The 18,724-nt window shown below is 44.7% G+C and overlaps 1 protein-coding gene across 5 annotated transcripts in view; it reads left to right on the top strand.

Annotated features, from left to right (window-relative positions):
* TMPRSS6 (transmembrane serine protease 6) overlaps positions 1-18,724 on the top strand; it is a 377,861-nt gene that overhangs the window by 274,596 nt on the left and 84,541 nt on the right. For all 5 annotated transcript variants that reach the window (XM_063940656.1, XM_063940657.1, XM_063940658.1 and 2 more), the window contains 3 exons: positions 13,131-13,273; positions 13,395-13,493; positions 13,615-13,725. In XM_063940656.1, the coding sequence (XP_063796726.1) occupies positions 13,131-13,273; positions 13,395-13,493; positions 13,615-13,725 (353 nt within the window). The remainder of the gene's footprint in view (positions 1-13,130; positions 13,274-13,394; positions 13,494-13,614; positions 13,726-18,724) is intronic.

Genomic DNA, 18,724 nt, shown 5'->3' on the forward strand with positions numbered 1-18,724 from the left:
ATCCAAAACCAAGAATTCGTATTTTAAATCCGAATTCAGAACTGCAGGAACATCCAACCCAGGACTCGGTTCAGACCTGATCTCCTTGGGGAGATCCGGATGGGGTTTTGGTTCGGTATGGGCGGCTACATAAAATTCTGATGGATTTAGATTTCTGGAGACCGGAACCTCTCGATATACAGTATATTTGTGTATAAAGAATTATTTATCTTAATTAATATCTTGTTGAAATAATTCTGGGCATGCACCTTTTCTCTTTGTATGTGCTGTACAGCCTACCGCCTATACTGGATTATCCCACTTACTGATGTAACCATTTTGCTATTCTCATCAATATGTTTCTGTCCTGATATAATGAGATATTCCAGTTCAATGTACTTATATTGGTTTTTGTGTGGTTGAGCAATCTTGTCTGCCTTGTTATTTATTTTAAATTGTGTAATGCCGAGATTAGTCTAGCTAACATAAACCTACATTTCCCCGTTTATCAACTAATGTTGTACAATGAGCAAAGTAAAATAAATGATAATAAATAATGTGCATATGGTAGTAGTGACTATGAATGCATTAGTCCCGTTTGCCAGCTGGAAACCCTAGCAATGCCCGTGCACATTAGCACATTACATTAAGTAGGTTTTTATTTTATTTTTATAGTCTAGATTGAGGTTAAGTGGTCAGGGTAACAATCTTATATAAACTGTGGCAGAGTTGCAGACAACTCCGTTTTGCAGTTGGATCTTGCGATTTGTAGCACTGCGCATGTTCCGTAGCTGAGTGAGCATGTTCAACTATGAAGGAGGACGTGTTGTAAGTGGGATTATAGGCTATGCTAAGCCTACGGGGAGATCTGTCTGATTTGAACGCTGATAGTGATGACGGCAACCTCCACAAGTATATGGATAGGGGAGGTGAATACGGGCAAATGTCTACGCCTATTTCCAATGCCCGTCGAGTGGCTTACTTTTGTTCAACTCGGCATTAACCTCATAATGTTATATAGGACATGACACCTCCGTAGTTACCATTGCATATGCATATAGAAGGTGTCAAACAACAATCCCATGCTATGGTTAGTTTTATTTTGAAACAAACCTTCTGGGGAATATCATGGTGAGCTCTGTGTGCATCTAGGTGCTGTTGGTTAAACTGAGTACCAGACATTGTAGTGTTTTGCTATTCTTAAAAGAATGGGTCCCAAAATACAGCAATATCTCTTCAGTGATCAGTATTGGAAATTACAACTTGTACTTTTATGAAGCTTTATGAACCAGCCGATTTTCAGGTCACATTTGTACACCAGGTGTACAGAGGAATAAATGTATCTACAGTAAAGACACAGAGACATATTAGTGGGGAAAGGGGTAAGCTTTATTAAATTATTTATTGAATGGAGGGAAATGGTATAATGGCAAAGACAGAACAGCCCTACACAGTGTCATCATCTTGCCCAAAGAAATCCAATGAAAGGTGTACATGGAGGTCAACTGCAAGCGCTTCACTGATAACTCAAGTCTTAGATGGGGGTCAACTGCAAGCCGATCACGGACAACTCGAGGCGTAAATTGGGCCAACTGCAAGCCCATCACCAAAACTCAAAGATTAGATGGGGGCCAAGTGTCACTGATTGTGTTGGGCATATACGGTAAGAAAGCCGTTGCACTAATGATGATGGTTGCAGCAGTTGGCGTAAAATCAGTGGGAGGCACAGTTTTCCTTGTAAGTGCATGGACCCTCACATTAGCCCTATCAGGCTTCCAAGGCTGCCCACACATTCAGCCACTTTGCATCCGATGCAGAATCAGCCTCTCTATCTCTCTATCCTTGACACTTAGAAATCTGGGGGCGTCCTGTTTTTAAAGAGCGAAGTATGGTCTTTTATGCTCCAGGCACAAACTAAGCTAGGCCAACACCCCATACACGTGGGCAAGATCGTTACAAGGGAAACCCCGGGGGATGGGGGGGGGGGGGACTGCCTGAGGGGTCACGCCCTCCTCTAGGAATCATCCAGACTGTGTACTAGAATTATACATTATATGGGGGAGATTCAAATTTTTAAAAAGTCAGTTGGTAGTCTGTTTTTTCCTATTTAATAGACAGGAAAAAACAGACACCCAACCGACTTTTCAAACATTTGAATTCCACCCTATATGTTACATTATACTGCACAGGTCTATGGTGTATTTTCTACAGTGCATTGCTGTTGTTAATTTGGTACGTGATCATGCATACACTATCAGTATTTATTTTATACACAGTATTTATAAAGGGGCCCAGACTATACACTCTCTAATGGAGGCTTGTCACACCTAGAAATGTGTGCCTCTACCACTGCATTCTCCTGGTGGTCCCTTCATGCCCCAGTACGACACTGCACGTGAGGTAAAATTCTTGTCAAGAAACAATCAGCTATTCAGAAAGGTATAACTATACTTCCTTTTGATGCAGTTATACTTAGTAATAATATATGATTTTTTTGTATTTTCTGCTATTATGCTACCTTCTGGGATCCATTGTGCGTTCTAGAACTGGTTTAGGAAGGTAAGTGACATGTCATTTTATGCAGTACATTCTAGCTTTTCATATGGTATGTATTGTTATTCCTAACATTATATGTATTTCATGCTAAAACCACAACTCTGGTGAATTAAATTTAACTGCACTGACTGAATATAATATACCAATTGTAGTTTTGGAATTTAGGACTGAGATTAATTTTATGTTGTCTGATACCAATAGTAGTCCAGGCTTGTATGATATTAATTAATTACCGAGGTTACTTGGGGTTTTATTAGAAAAATTATTTTATTTAACACCGGCCGTGTGTATGTAATAATTGTATGTTATATGTTTTCTGTTTGTATTGTGATATTAAATCTATAAAACATATATTCTGGTAGTACAGCGCTTCAATTATTTTTTATTTTTTTATTTTTTGGCTTGTTTATACTGCCCACTGTTTTTATGTTCATAGTCGCAGCCAGGGCAGCCATCAGGGGGGGACTGTGGGGACTGGTGTCCTGGGCCCTTACAGAGAGGGGGGGTCCCGGGCCCTTACAGAGGGGGCCCACCCCTGGCTCATAATACCATTACCTGTAGAGCTGCAGAGTGAAAACTTTTTAAAACAAGCCTTCAACTTTGCATCAGCTCTCTGTGAACCGTTCCTGTAGGTCTGCAACACTCCACCTATATTTAATATCACAATATATGACATCACATAGGTGTGGAGTGGTGTGGCAGAATCTTATTTTTAGGGGGAGAGGGTCCCTGTTTTTTTTGTCTGTCCCGGGCACTATAATTTCTGATAGCAGCCCTGGTCGTAGCTGCCAATATTCGTACAGTATCTGGCTTACACCAGCTTATGCTTAGTGCAATAGATCCACCTGAAGCAAGCGTCCCATCTCACCCTACGATTGAGCAAGGAAGTCATCCTATACACCCATGACACCCCATGCATTCGCTAGGTCTCTGCCCAGTCACCACCCAGCAATGCCAATATCTTGTTTGGCTCATCCAGTATATTCGTAGTAGCGATTTCTGTCAGTCAGCATATGGCTGATCCCGCGCATGCACTGTTGCTGGTTTCATACTTTGGCGCAACATGTATCTGCATATACATCCGACTCATCATTAATTATCAACTCACAGAGATAAATCCCAGGGTATCCAAAATATACAGTACATTCTTCTTCTGCTCTAAAGTTGCAGTAAGAATAGAATTCATATCTTTAGCTTATAATAATGATTGAACACAAGATGTATGTAGCTTAAGATAAGATATTTTGTATTTTCTTTAACATTGAGCTTTGATCCTTACATTTACTTTATATTTGTATATATGAATTTGTTCTATATTCCTTTATTTAAACCTTAAACATATATGCACTTGGCCTTTATAGTTGCTTAGTTACTACTTGATGCTGCTATCTCTGTGCTGTGTGGGAGGGAATTTCACTGGGCAAACATCTGATGGGTGTAGTATGAGTGGCCGGCGAAGGGGGGTCCCGGCGGCCAGCATATGCCGGCAGTGGGGCGAGCATAAAGGAGCCCCTTGCGGGCTGGCTGCGCTTGCCACGCTGCTGGCATGGTTGTGCGCTACGCGCACCACGTTATTTATTCTCCCTCCAGGGGGGTCGTGGACCCCCAAGAGGGAGAACAGTTGTCGGTATGCCGGGTGTCGGGATTCTGGCGCCGGTATACTGAGCGCCGGGATCCCAACAGGCGGCATACTGAATATCACCCCATTTGATGTATACGTGCTGTATGTTATGCCTGCCTGCACCTACCTGGGCAGTACACGATGGGACTGGTGCTGAGATTTGTGGGAAGTCAGGACAGATGTGGATAATGAGGAGGAGGTTTGCTGGTAATAGATAAATCACTTTTATTTGGCTGTTTGTGAATGCTTCGGCTTTGCAGATTAGTGCTTTCTTTGTTACTCCTGTATATACTGTGGTGAGCATGTTTAAGATACTTATTTATTTAGAGTGTTTAACCACTCCAACTCCTGGCGCAAATAGTTATAAATAAATTAATTATATATACATCAGCTGCAAACACTGAGGGTTAGCCAATTCCCCCAAAAAAAGAAGAAACAAGAAATATACAAAAATGTGTAATGCGCTTGATGTATAAATTAAGATTTAAATTGTCAAAAAGTATATACACAGGTGTCTGCTTGTACCTAATTTCAGCACACATGGAACTTGCTAGTATATTTAAATAAAAACAAATTTATTAACACATACAATTAAAACCAATATATATGAAAGCTCAGGCACACTACTAGAACATTCAAATTTCTTTGCCACTTTATAGTTGGAATTGAACCAGTGTAGCTTGTATACTGCCACACAGACCTGTCGGGTCTATTGAATCAATAAACAGATTGCAACAGTTACTACAGCCTTTGAAGAGAAATTGTAGCTCCAGTCCTCTATGCTACTGGCGTCCCAGTGCAGAGGAAGTGCTGCTGGTTATAATTACCCAACCTGCGGGAATGTTCAGTCTTGCAGCGCAGGAGTCACAGGAGTATCTTCACAGCGTCCACCGCCGGCACTATCACGGTGCAGATGTTACTGTCCTGGCGGGCGGGTACGGACGCTCCGGAGGTTTGCTAACCTGGCGTACCGGTAAGGAAGCTCCAAGGCTGGTTCCAAATTGACCGCTAAATGCGGATTCAACAGACAGCAATCTGTATGTGTGCGGGCTGAGCAAGGGGATGACGTCAACGCGTTTCGTCCCGTCACAGCTCGGGACTTCCTCAAGACGATGGGGCTCACTCTGTCATGGCCCATATTTAACTCCCCATAAGGTCCGCCTCCGTAATAATTAGAGGCACCAGTGTGCATACATAATTAATTAATTTGACACCTACTGAAAAACTAAGCAAGTTCCATATGTATACTATAAAGCCATCTCATAGATTAATACTGCTAAATACAGATATAATAATTATAATAAAATTACAAACAGATAATAAAAAAATATAAATTAATAAGAGAATTTATCTTTATAAGAGTTATTGTAAAATTATTATTCATATTTATATTTAGATTATATTATTCAAATGCCTATACCACCTGTCCAGATTGATAGCTAACTAAATAAAACCAATCAGTTGAGATATACACTCTAATACTAATAATCCAGATGTATATAGTAAAACATTATTAGGAATAACGGGGCAGATGTATTAAGCCTGGTGAAGTGATAAAGTGAACGGTGATAATGCTCCAGCCAGTCAGCTCCTAACTGTCATTTTTCAAACCCAGCCTGTGACATGGAAGTTAGGAGCTGATTGGCTGGTGCTTTATCACCTTCCACATTATCACTTCACCAGGCTTAATACATCTGCCCCAACATTCTTAGTGTAAACATAAGGATAACGTTGATACTACAGTAAAAAGAACAGACACCTTTCAATTGAATCTTAACCCCCTAATAGTGGTTAACCCCTTAACCACATCTAGTTCACTGAGCAGCACAAATTAATCTATACATATATAATCAATAGCCTCATTGAGCCCCTTGGGGTTAAGAGTATCTAGTTTAAAGATCCATGCAGATTCACCAATACATAACCGTCGAAATCTATTTCCTCCTCTCCTTGTTTGACAAAACTGTTCGACTACTGTTACAGATAAACCTTTAGGGTCCCCATTGTGACATTTGACGAAGTGTCGAGAGACACTATGTTTAGTAGATTTATTTAGAATATTACACCTATGTTCCCTAAATCGACTCTTGATAGATCTAATAGTCCTGCCAACATATTGCAGTTGGCAGGGACATTGTAAAACATACACAGAGTATGTGGACTCGCAATTGAGATATTGTTTGATTGGAAAACTCACTCCACTACTCGTGGAAGTAACATTAGTTGATCCATTATTCATATAACCACAGGTGAGACAGATAGATTTATTACACTTAAAACTACCTAAGGGTCTACTTGGAAGCCAGGAATTACGACAGTCTTCATTACGCTGTGTAGTTTTCACGGGTCTCAAATCACTGGGGGCTAATACATTTCTAAGATTGACATTCTTCTTATAAATCATCCTTGGTTTAGTCCCAATAAGCTTGCTTAATACTGGATCTTGTTTCAAAATGCCAAAGTTTGTATTCACAATCTTTCTAATCCTGCTTGATTTGGAATTGAACTTAGATATGAACCATAACTCTTCTGATGCTGCGGGGTCCCGATTCGATAACAACGAATCTGCAACCTCCAAGGCATCAGAACAGTTCCCCGGTGTAGATGTTTTTTCTAATAATCCCGACGATGAAACTGACGTCAAGGCTTCAGCTAAAAGTTTATGTGGATAACCCCTCCTCTCAAAATGACCAATCATGGTCTTGGATTGTTCAACAAAATCCTCATCACGTATACAATTACATCTTATACGCATTGATTGGTTCCTTGGGATATTCTTAATCCATGGTTTAAAATGAGCACTCTCATAATGTAGATAATTGCTAGTCCCCACTGGTTTCACATAATTATTAGAAATAATCATATTATCATGGATTGAGAAAGTCACATCTAAGTAATTAATAGTGTCAAAATCAAAAGTATGTGTAAAAGTGAGATTATAAGTGTTGTGATTAAGAAAATTAACAAAATCCTGTGCTAAAGAAGGACCCCCTTTCCAAATTATAAACAAATCGTCAATAAAACGGCCATAGAGGACCAGGTTTTCTCCGTATGGGCCGCTCCATATATACTCCTCCTCGAAGCGGCCCATATAGAGATTCGCAAAACTAGGAGCAAACCTGGTCCCCATGGCCGTGCCAAGTGCCTGTAAATAATAAGTGTCACCAAACAAAAAGTAATTGTGGGTAAGAATGAACAAAATCGATTTAATAACAAAATTACGTCTCTCAATAGACAAATTGTGATCTCTACTTAAATAATAATTAGCTGCTTCAATCCCAGCTGCATGTGGGATATTAGTGTAAAGAGCCTGGACATCAAGGGTGAGCTACAATTTCTCTTCAAAGGCTGTAGTAACTGTTGCAATCTGTTTATTGATTCAATAGACCCAACAGGTCTGTGTGGCAGTATACAAGCTACACTGTTTCAATTCCAACTATAAAGTGGCAAAGAAATTTGAATGTTCTAGTAGTGTGCCTGAGCTTTCATATATATTGGTTTTAATTGCATGTGTTAATAAATTTGTTTTTATTTAAATATACTAGCAAGTTCCATGTGTGCTGAAATTAGGTACAAGCAGACACCTGTGTATATACTTTTTGACAATTTAAATCTTAATATTTATACATCAAGCGCATTACACATTTTTGTATGTTTAAGATACTTTACTCATATGTGATCTGGGGAGTTGTTTATGTGTATTAGAGGGTTTTTGAAGTCTAGTGGAATGATGTACTAACACTCCATATGTAACTTTCCGGAACTTGTGCCCGATAGGAATTCCATCTATAGGTGATGTTGCCTATAGAATACTACGGGCTTCTTTATGTATAAATCCCAGTAAGGGATCCAATATGATGCCTCCCATTGTCCCCTGCAGCTTAGCGTAAGCAATAAGATGCAACAGTCTGTGCGGGTTGGGGTCGAGTGACCGGCGGTCGGATCCCGGCGGTCTGCATACCGATGCCGGGATCCCGGCCACCAGGATGACGACAGGAGGGTGAGTGCAATGAAGCCCTTTGCAGGCACGGTAGCTCGCTGCGCTCACCACAGGTTCTATTCCCACTCTATGGGTGTCATGGACACCCACGAGTGGGAATAGCCCTGGGGCCCCTGCCAGCATACTGACGCCGGGGTCCTGACCTCCGGTCACCTGACTACATCCCGTCTGTGCTCCCTAGTGCTCAGGCTCTACTGCGGTGCTACGTTGCTGAATACAGAGGAGGGAGCCCGGACGGAGGAGGCTGCTTCTCTGCTAATACACCCAGGGGTGGATTTACCGTTAGGCAATCTAGGCACCCGTCTAGGGCCCGGCGGGTCCACAGGGGCCCGCGGCCCACAGAAATCCAGCCCTGACAAATCACAAAACCTTTGTTGAAACTAGCGGTAGTGCTGCTGGTGCATTGCACCAGTGCACGCCGCAATGAAGGAGCTGACTAATTATAGTATGCTGCTGTGAGCTGTGGCACAGAAGAGAAGCGCAATGCAGTCTGGCTGGATGATAGGGGCCCTCCCCTTTCCTCTCACCTCTCCTCGCATTGGCTCCCTTCTCCCCTCTCCTCCCCCATACACACCTCGTCTCTCAATGAGTCCTCGGCGCTTCCTTCCTGCCAAACACTGGCTCTTCCTGACTCGTGTCTCCTCCGCTGCTCTGACTGCCTGATGCCGCTCTCATTATACAGTGGCTGCCAGTCTTGGACTGGCCCACAGGGGTACAGGGGAAACCACCGGTGGGCCCTACTGCCTGGGGGCCCACCTCCTGTTTTAAGGATCAGGTTACAGACTATGCACTTGAATTATACATTATACATATGTTACCTTATACTGGACTATGGTGTATTTTCTATAGTGCATTGCTGTTATTAATCTGGAACATTATCATGCATGCAGCAGCTGAATTTACTGTATATATTTATGTAGGGGCCCAGACGTTGCACTGTAATGGTTAGTCAAACCAATGAGGTGGCAGGCCACACCCCCTCTGCAGACTGGCCACACCCCTAACATAGGCTCCTACCACTGCATTTCCCCGGTGGGCCCTACATGCTCCGACACTGGTGGCTGCTGTGCTGGAATTGTCTCAGCTGGTGATCCCAGGTGCAGGTACAGAATGGCTCCTTCCCTTTGGCCTCTGCAGACTGCAACCCTATGAGGGCCTATATGCAGTACTATTATCCTGGGGAGGTGGCCTTCTGTATGTGCTATTGTATTATCCTCTGTGTGTGTGAAGGGGGGGGGGAGCTATGTGCTGTCTTATTATTCTGTGATGGGGGGCCAATGTGGTGTATTATTATCCTGGGGGCGAGCTATGTGTTTATTATTATCCTGTGGTGGGGGCCAATGTGCTGTATTATTACCCTGGGGGGGAGGGGGAGAGGGGTGGAGCTATGTGTTGTATTAATATCCTTTTGGAGGGCCTATGTGCTATAATATTATCATGTGGTAGGGACCAATGTGCTGTATTATTATCCTCTGGTGGGGGCCTATGGGCCTATGTGTTATATTATTTTACTGTGGCGACCTATTTGTTTTATCACGAAGGACACTGGAAGGGTAAGAGCAGCTACAATCGTACGTTAGAGACATGGACGTGCAGGCAGGGGAGGCAGTGCTTTCCCGGTCATTAATGATTACAATAATACAAAGAAGATACTTATGACACATATTCTGTGTCATAAGAACAGTATATGCTTTATATTATTGTAATCATTTTAACATTGTAAAACAAGTGTAACTGTGTTTTGGAGGCACCGAGAGTGGTACCTCCCGCAGCTAATGACAAAGGGCAGGAAGTGTGGGGTGAGGCCAAACAGAGGGCTGTAAAAGCCCATTAAAAAAGCAGTATAAGTGGCATTAGCCCAAGTGCCTCAGTGATAGGGACGTGCTTTCAGCCCATATGAAATCACGCCCCTGTCACTGAGGCAAATATCATTGGGCACCAGATTCTCATCTCTCCCTGGGGTTCAGTCTACTTTCGCTGTCTCGATTACTGGCCTGCAGCTCTCCTGCTTCCATTCCTCCGTGCAGACCCTCCGCTGCTCTCCTCAACCCCGTCACTTCCGCTGGCCAGACCCTGGTGGCTGCTGCTCCCCTGACTTCATGGGCAGCGGCATCGGTAATCAGAATAGTGGCGGGATGGGCGCTAGTAGCAGATTTACCACCACGGTGGGGCCAAAGTGGCCCAGCGGGATGCACAGGGGGCCCCAGACAGGGCTGCATCGTAGAGGGTAGCTGGTGAATGTGTGAATACCCCCTTGCCAGGCTGTCATCGAAGTGAACTGACAGCTGCCATCAGGTATCTGGCGAAGTCCCCTCTCCGATCCACCCTGGATATCCATCCAGCATTTCTCCTCCCTATGCACTTTGTCTTCACTGGCGGTCGTCCTTGGCAGGGCGTGGGCAGCCCTTGTGTGAGGACAGAGAAAGTGGGACTGGAAGTAGTGGGCTGTGGTGACCTGGACACACCTGGACCACTTGAAATGCGTCAGGGAGTAGGAGCAAGCAAACATCCCCCCAGATATTTCCTCAAACACCTGGTCAATTTTATTCATGCCCCTCCTCCTTATAGTCACCCTTGGGTTCCTGTCCCTGAGTCGGAGACACCTTGACACGGTAAAGGTGATTTGGCAGCGGCGGGTGTAGGAGATGGGGTGTGCGGGTGGCAGCTGCTGCGACTCCTCGTCACTGTGAGAGGAGCAGTTGGCCATAAATCATTCTTGTCTACTCTGAGGAGCTGACAGTCTAATGGGGGAGGGGCTTGGGGTGGTCTGTTCTACCTGAGCATGGTGTTTGGGTGTCTGAGGAGTGGCTGTGTACTGGCAGTGTGGAGTGGGTTACGGGAATAGGTAAATGGAACCGAAATGCTTGAAATGGAGAGATGTGGTATGTGGTGCTGCCTGACTATGGAGGGTTTGATGTATATGGGTGGTTCTGCTACACAGCAGGGACGGATGGGTAGATAAAAGGAGGTGGTACTGTTCCTCTGGGAAGGGTCAGCAGTGATGATGCTTCGGGAAATAGATGTAAAGTGGTGTCTCCGTTATACAGATTGAAGGCGAGGTGGGATAGCCTGTGGTCCCTATACTGGAGAGTGATAGATGATTTAGGATCATTATGCTGGAGGCAGGTGATCAGCTTTGCCACCACTTCCACCGGCTTAAGGAGCAAGGTGGGCATGCAGACATCAGGGACTGCTGCATCCACAAATGTAATAGACTAATAGTTGCCCCCTGTATATATGTGTGACATATATGTAAGGGATGGTATCGGGATCCTGGTGCTTGAGATGCCGACGGTCAGAATACCGGCAGCAGCATCCCGATTTGCAGGATCCCGAGAACTGTTAGGTTATTACCCTAACCCTAATCTCCATCATCCCTAACCCTCCCTACCTGCAGCCCGATCCTGTTCTTGGCTCCTTTTTGCTTTCTTCCCTTCAGAACTGCAACACAAACCTCTGACAGTAACACAATCCTCTCACAGCTTGCTAATGTCCACTACCAGCTCCCCCGAAAAGAAAAGTCTAGATCCGCCCCTGCTGGTGCTGCTGTTCAGGGATGATTCTGCTCGTATCCAGCCTCCACCACAAGCAGCAGGTCTCCCAGCAGTAGCGCAGCTGTTGGGAGACCTGCTGCTGGCGGAGGATGGAGGTGAGCAGAGTCTGTCCCCATGCTGCCCAAGAGGAGGCTTCGGAATCTGTCCCTACTGCAGTAGTGCAGCTAGAAGGAGACAAAAGCACAGCAGGCACAGCCAGGGGCGGTGATGACAGTATACAGTGCTATGGATTGTATGAGGAAGGGGCCCCAAATTGGTGTCTTGCTTAGGGCTCCATGAGGGCTAAATCCGCCTCTGAATACACCCCTGCGCGCAAAGTCATAAACCTGGAATGCTTCCAACACAAAAGGACAGCTCTTATTGGTAGAGCTGTCCTGTGTATAAATATTATGAATTCTAAATACATATGGTGCTAATAACGCCACTATGCATCTAATAAGTTGCGGGATGTATCACATGCAATATGCAATGTTTGATACTGTACATCCCGCTCTAATAGCGAATGTGTTAGTTGCACAGGAAATAAATGGCATAAAACATGGATGCAAGTGGGATTTAAATGCCTCTCTGGCATCACTGCCACAGAAATGATTAAAGTTAGCGCATATCGCACCGTGTGTATACAGCTGTCGATACCGACGCGTGCTCCCTCGGGGTCGGTATCGTAAGAAAAAATAGACTGTGCAGGCAAGGCAATTTTGACTAGAAAGTGTACAATCTAGTTTCTAGTATAGTCAAAACTGTATATAGCCAAAATTGCACCGTGTGTATAGCCAATATCGGTGATTCTCGGCTCCGGGGAGTTCAAGGGAAATCGAAAAAATTTGAAAATCGGCCTGTAGGCAGAATCGCACCGTGTGTATGCACCTTTAGAAGGATCCAAGTTTGTTTGTATTCTAAACAGTTGGCGATGGAAATATCTTGGTGTTTGTGTACAGTACACTTAGATTTAATTGTTCTAGTAAATATGCATTTCAAATACCAAGATACAGCAAGAGCTACACAGTCTGGTATACAGATAAATTAGATTGGGCATGTTTGTATTGTAAACATACTGTAGTATCTGGGTACTTGTATTGGTTAGGAAATATCTAGGTCTTTCTGTATTAGATACATACAGCATGTGCACATGTGCATTGAGAAGTACTTTTATATCAGAATACCCACAGTTGCTCCAGCGCTGTCATCTACTCAGCAGGAAGGTTGCCATGAGAACTTGTATTTTTGTATTGTATATATTAGTTTTCATTTTTGTACTTTTTTATCTTTGCATCTCTTAATTATGCGGTCAAGAACACCCCCCCCCCCCCCTTTCCCCACCCCAACATTGAATGTATTGTATGTACAAGTAGCAATAATACCTAAAATAACGCAGAAAGAGATTTGGTTACATAGCTAAGTTACTCACTGGTTGTTCCAGGATGTGTGGCTTACGGGTGCTTAGACCTTACACTGAGAGAATTGAAGGCATATCAGAAAACATCACTATAACCTTTTCCTGTATCAAAGCACTGACTGGACCAGGGATACAAGCCTCCTACAGCCTCTACAATCGGTCAGACCGTAAGTTACACTAGTGACCAATTATAACTTATTTATAGAAATATTGTTTCAAATACTGTTTCCTGTTATGACCAATACACTTGTCTAACGTTTGTCATATTATACCTGGATCTCTCTGCAGCATGTCCTGGGGAGTTCCTTTGTATACTAGATGGTATGTGTGTTCCGTTATGTGATGGGGTTAAGGACTGCCGCAATGGGTTGGATGAGAGAAACTGTGGTAAGTAGACCTGCCCCAATTTCATGCAAGATGGGCCTTGTGTGAACCCACAATGTGCACTTTATGTTCATTAACATTGTATTGTGCATTAAAATGATCATCTTTGATTTCTTTACTGCAGTGTGTCCTGCTGAGTACCAGTGTCCAGAAGGACAATGTATTAATGCCACACAGATCTGTGATGGTAGTAAGGACTGTGTGAATGGCACAGATGAGGAGCAGTGCGATGAAGGTGACTTTTTACAATTGTATTTCCTCTTAACAATACCCATCATACATTTCAAATCTCATCTCAAAATTCTCTCCCTCACTCCTTCTTAGATCAGCCGAGACTCCTACTTCTGCAACAATCAGTCTCTCCTCCAGCCTTCCAATTATTGAATGCTCATCGCTCTGAGGGCCAGAGCCTTGAAAAGTGATAAAGTGGGGAGTGATAAAATACCAAGCAATCAGCTCCTAAATGCAATGTCACAGGCTGTGTTTGAAAAAGGACAAATAGGAGCTGGTTGGTTGGTCGTTTATAACTCTCCACTTTATCACTTTTCAAGGCTTAGAACATCTGATGCTGAGCCTCACTTGCTTCACTTTTCTCAGCTATGCCTTTTCCTACCAGATAGCAGGGTCTCTCACATACAGGTCCCATGACATCATTGGGGCAGATGTATTAAGCCTGGAGAAGTGATAAAGCAGTGATAAGTGCAAGGTGATAACGCACCAGCCAATCAGCTCCTAACTGTAAATTTACATATTGAAGCTGATTGGCTGGTGCGTTATCACCTTGCACTTACCACTGCTTTATCACTTATCCAGGCTTAATACATCTGCCCCATTGTTTTCGATCCCTACCAAGGTTATATCTGTGTGGAGTTTGAATATTCTCCCTATACTTGCATGGGTTTCCTCCTACAATCCAAAAATATACTAGTCGGTTAATTGGCTCCCAACAAAAAAATAACCCTAGGGTGTAAGTGTGTGCATATACATGGAGAGACTAGATGGTACGATTGGTTCTTATCTGCCGTTAAATTCTATGTTGCACCTGATGAATCTCATTCATCAATAGTGTGGTGACGTGGCCACACTTAAATCTCTAATAGATGGAACCTCCAAATGAATAAGAGATACAGGATTTGTGGCTAAAATACCAACCAAAATTAAATAAATTAAAAACTAATTCAAAACAGATGAGTAATCTGTAGAGTGAAATGTCAGCTGTTCTTGGTTTCAGACAGATAAGGTTATGTTGCCAACTGTGGTATACAAAGTATCCAAGTAGTGAAAATACAAAATGTCAAAACATATATAGGCAGTAATTCACTGCACTAGTGCTGATTGGTATCTGTTAAACTTTGCAAGTGATGATGATAAAGTTAAAGCACAGTGTGTCCCACTTGCCACACTTCGGGCCTGGTGGTGACCTTCAGGGATTTCACCCGGTGATGGTTGAGGCTGACCTGGGGAAGCCTCAGGTGTAGGGGCTGACGTGTATGTGAACCTGGGTATGGGATTCCTGGACATACAGGGTACCCTTAGTTCAGACGTCCGAGGTGTAAAAGTCAAGTTCTTTATTGTGCACACAGTTCAATAATTACAACGGCAGTTAGGTGAAAGAACCAATGTTCAGCAGTAGAATTCACAGTGTAATGATAGCAGCACAGTTCCTCAGATACGGTAGTAACAAGTATGCTGTTTGGTGTAGTACGATATCAATATGGCACAGTCTTGGAAGACACTGAGATGGTATTGTCCATAGCTGTTAACAGCTAGCCACTGTACTGATGAGATGAACTGATACTGACCAGAGAATGACACACTGGAAGCTGGAGTCGATGGCAGAGCACCGAGGTAGGCTGACAGCTGGAGGACTGATGAAGATGCTGGATGAACTAGCATAGATGGTGAGAATACAGTGGAACTCACCAATGGTGACAGAGTTCGATGCTGAGACACCGATGATGACAGAGTTTGATGTTGAGGCACCGATGGTGATCTGAAGGCGATGTAGGAACACCGCTGGTGACTGGAAACGATGTAGGAACACCGCAGAGAACTGGAGACGGTGAAGGAACACTGCTGATAACAGGAGGCAATGTGGAAACACCGCTGGTAGCTGGAGATGGTGAAGGAACACTGCTGGTAACAGGAGGCAATGTGGAAACACCGCTGGAGTCAGGCAGCACCGCAGGATGGAAACTGGTGCAGGTCTCTTTAAGTGGAGCAAGGTCACAGGAATACCTGGAGACAGCAAGCAGGAACAACCACAGAATGTAGAGACATCCAACACTGGGTTAGACAACCATAGCACTGACAACAGGAAGCTTTGGTTCAGGATATTTATATGCAGGGATTGGCTGAGCAATCAGAAAGGATTCTGTGTACAGCAGATTGGCTGTGGAGAGTCATGTGATTAACCCAAACATGGCTGCTCCCATGTTTGGCTCTGGAGGGAAAAGTCTGTTTATAAACAGCATGTGTAAGCTTGTAGTAATGGCAGTGTCAGCAGAGGCTGCGGAGAGCAGGATACGCCATCCGCTAGGACAGGAGGGCCATTCTGGATAGCTGTCATGTTAGCGTCGCCAGGATCACTGAGGAGAGACAGCGGAGATGCCATGCAGCGCGCTGCACGCACACAGCACAGATGGAATCCAGGCTTGGAGCGCAGGGAGAGTCTCAGAAGGCACTTGGATGGTAAGTATGTTAAGTTACCCGGATCGTGACAGCACCTCCCCCACCTTTAGGGGTGGCCCCAGGACACCTCTTAGGCTTACAGGGAAACCTGGCGTGGAAAACCTGGACCAACCTTGGAGCGTGGACATCAGAAGCATTCCTCCAGGATCGTTCTTCTGGCCCATAACCAGGGCCGGCGCTACCATTAGGCAGCTTTAGGCAGCTGCCTATGAGCGCCGGCCACTGGAGGGCGGCACATCCCTCCTGAATTAGTTTTATCTAAAATCTTCACGTGCAGCAAGGGCTAGCTAGCGGCGACCGCAGTGTGGGTCTAACCAGCCACAGCCCGCAGCCGCCTCAATCAGTCACCCCCGGCCAGCGCCCCCTCTGCTGATGGACCCCGGCAACCCCCTTCCAGCATGAGCTGCATCTGCCGCGCCCCCTCTGCTAATGGACCCCGGCCAGCGTGAGCTGCGTTTGCCGCGCCCCCTCTGCTGATGGACCCCGGCAACAAGCAGGAGCAGCAGCGCGATGCTGCTGTGTCCTAAATACGGACAGGCAGCAGCATTCTCTCCTTCCTCCCCCTGCAGCCGTAGAGAGGGAGGTCCGATCGCTGCCCCCAGCATTCCACGCTCCTTCAATTGTCGCCATTTGCGGCTTGCCACCAACTGTTGGCCGCCCCCCTGCTCCTGGCACCCTTAAGTGGTAGATACCTGACCCTGGCCGGCTCCACCTCCTGCAACTACATCCTCAGCATATAGTCACGAACAGTCCCAGCCACAGTCAGCAATAATAAATATATATATATATATATATATATATATATATATATATATATATATATATATACAGCAAGTAATAACGAGGCGGCACTCAGAGTCTTTGAAAAACAGCAATAGTGTAATAGTGCAAATCAACGTTTCGGGGTTACCCCCTTCATCAGGATTAGTGCAAAGTGACAAACAGGGTGTTTAAATACCACTTACCCTCACCCTGGAACATCCCCTCTGGCCGATGCCGCTGGCCGCGCCGTCCCGGTCCTCCGAATGACGTCATCCGCATCTCACCGGAAGTGACGCGACGGCGCCGGGAGGCGCGTCCATGGCAACCAGCCTAACAAATGCAAAACTGTCAGTGAATCAATGCCGTGAATAACAATAGCTCAGACACGGCTTTGTGGAAACAACATCTTTGTCAGCTGCCATACAATACTTAGTGCATTAATAATTTCGTGGATACCTCCTTTTTCAGTGCTTCACCTGATTCGGTATCTCCCATAAAATGCAAACATTAGTCATAAAATATCATTATAAAACTTTAGACCCCTCTCAAGTCTCAAAATGACCTCACTCCTGAATTTACCTGTGTACACATTGGCCCTCATTCCGAGTTGTTCGCTCGCAAGGCGAATGTAGCAGAGTTACACACGCTAAGCCGCCGCCTACTGGGAGTGAATCTTAGCTTCTTAAAATTGCGACCGACGTACGCGCAATATTGCGATTACAAACGAGTTAGCAGTTTCAGAGTAGCTCCAGACTTACTCTGCCTGTGCGATCATTTCAGTGCTTGTCGTTCCTGGTTGACGTCACAAACACACCCAGCGTTCGCCCAGGCACTCCCACCGTTTCCCCGGCCACTCCTGCGTTTTTTCCGGAAACGGTAGCGTTTTCAGCCACACGCCCCTGAAACGCCGTGTATCCGCCCAGTAACACCCATTTCCTGTCAATCACATTACGATCGCCGGAGCGAAGAAAAAGCCGTGAGTAAAAATACTTTCTTCATAGTAAAGTTACTTGGCGCAGTCGCAGTGCGAACATTGCGCATGCGTACTAAGCGGATTTTCACTGCGATGCGATGAAAAATACCGAGCGAACAACTCGGAATGAGGGCCATTGTTCTGAAACCCAGTGTAAATATACCATAAAAACAGATGACAATACTTTGTCAATATTAAAAGATAAATAAACCATGAAGTATAGTGCACGGGTTGCACAACGTGCTCCCACATGTCTGTGGGGGACCACATTGTGCACCCATGCTCAGGCAAGAAGTTCACCATCAGATGGCCCCTGACGTGCACCACCAGATTCGTGGTTTACGCAATTATTTGCCCCTGTGGCAGGTATTACATCGGAAAAACCGAGTGCCAGTTTAAAATTAGGATGGCACAGCATAGGTTAGCCATAAGAAATGCCCTAGCTTCAGGCAAAGGGGATCAACCGGTTGCCAAACATTTTCTTGAATATAGGCATACCATGGCAACTTTTAAACACAGAATTATTGACCATGTACCAGAGTCTCTGAGAGGAGGGGATAGGGGCAGAAAACTCCTACAGTTAGAATCAATGTGGATCCACAGGTTAAACACCCTCAGACCTGCAGGCCTAAATGATAATCTTGGCTTAATTAATTTTATTTAAGCATATGGTTAGCCAGTGACATAAATGAAAATCATTATGACCAGGCCTGAGTAAGATATAATATAATAAAACTACAGAGGCAGGTCAGGATGGGCGAGATTGGCAGCATATCCCCCCAGCATATACAGGGGGTTAGTGCGGCCA

This window comes from Pseudophryne corroboree, chromosome 9 (genome assembly GCF_028390025.1).
Source record: "Pseudophryne corroboree isolate aPseCor3 chromosome 9, aPseCor3.hap2, whole genome shotgun sequence".
Lineage (NCBI taxonomy): Eukaryota > Metazoa > Chordata > Amphibia > Anura > Myobatrachidae > Pseudophryne > Pseudophryne corroboree.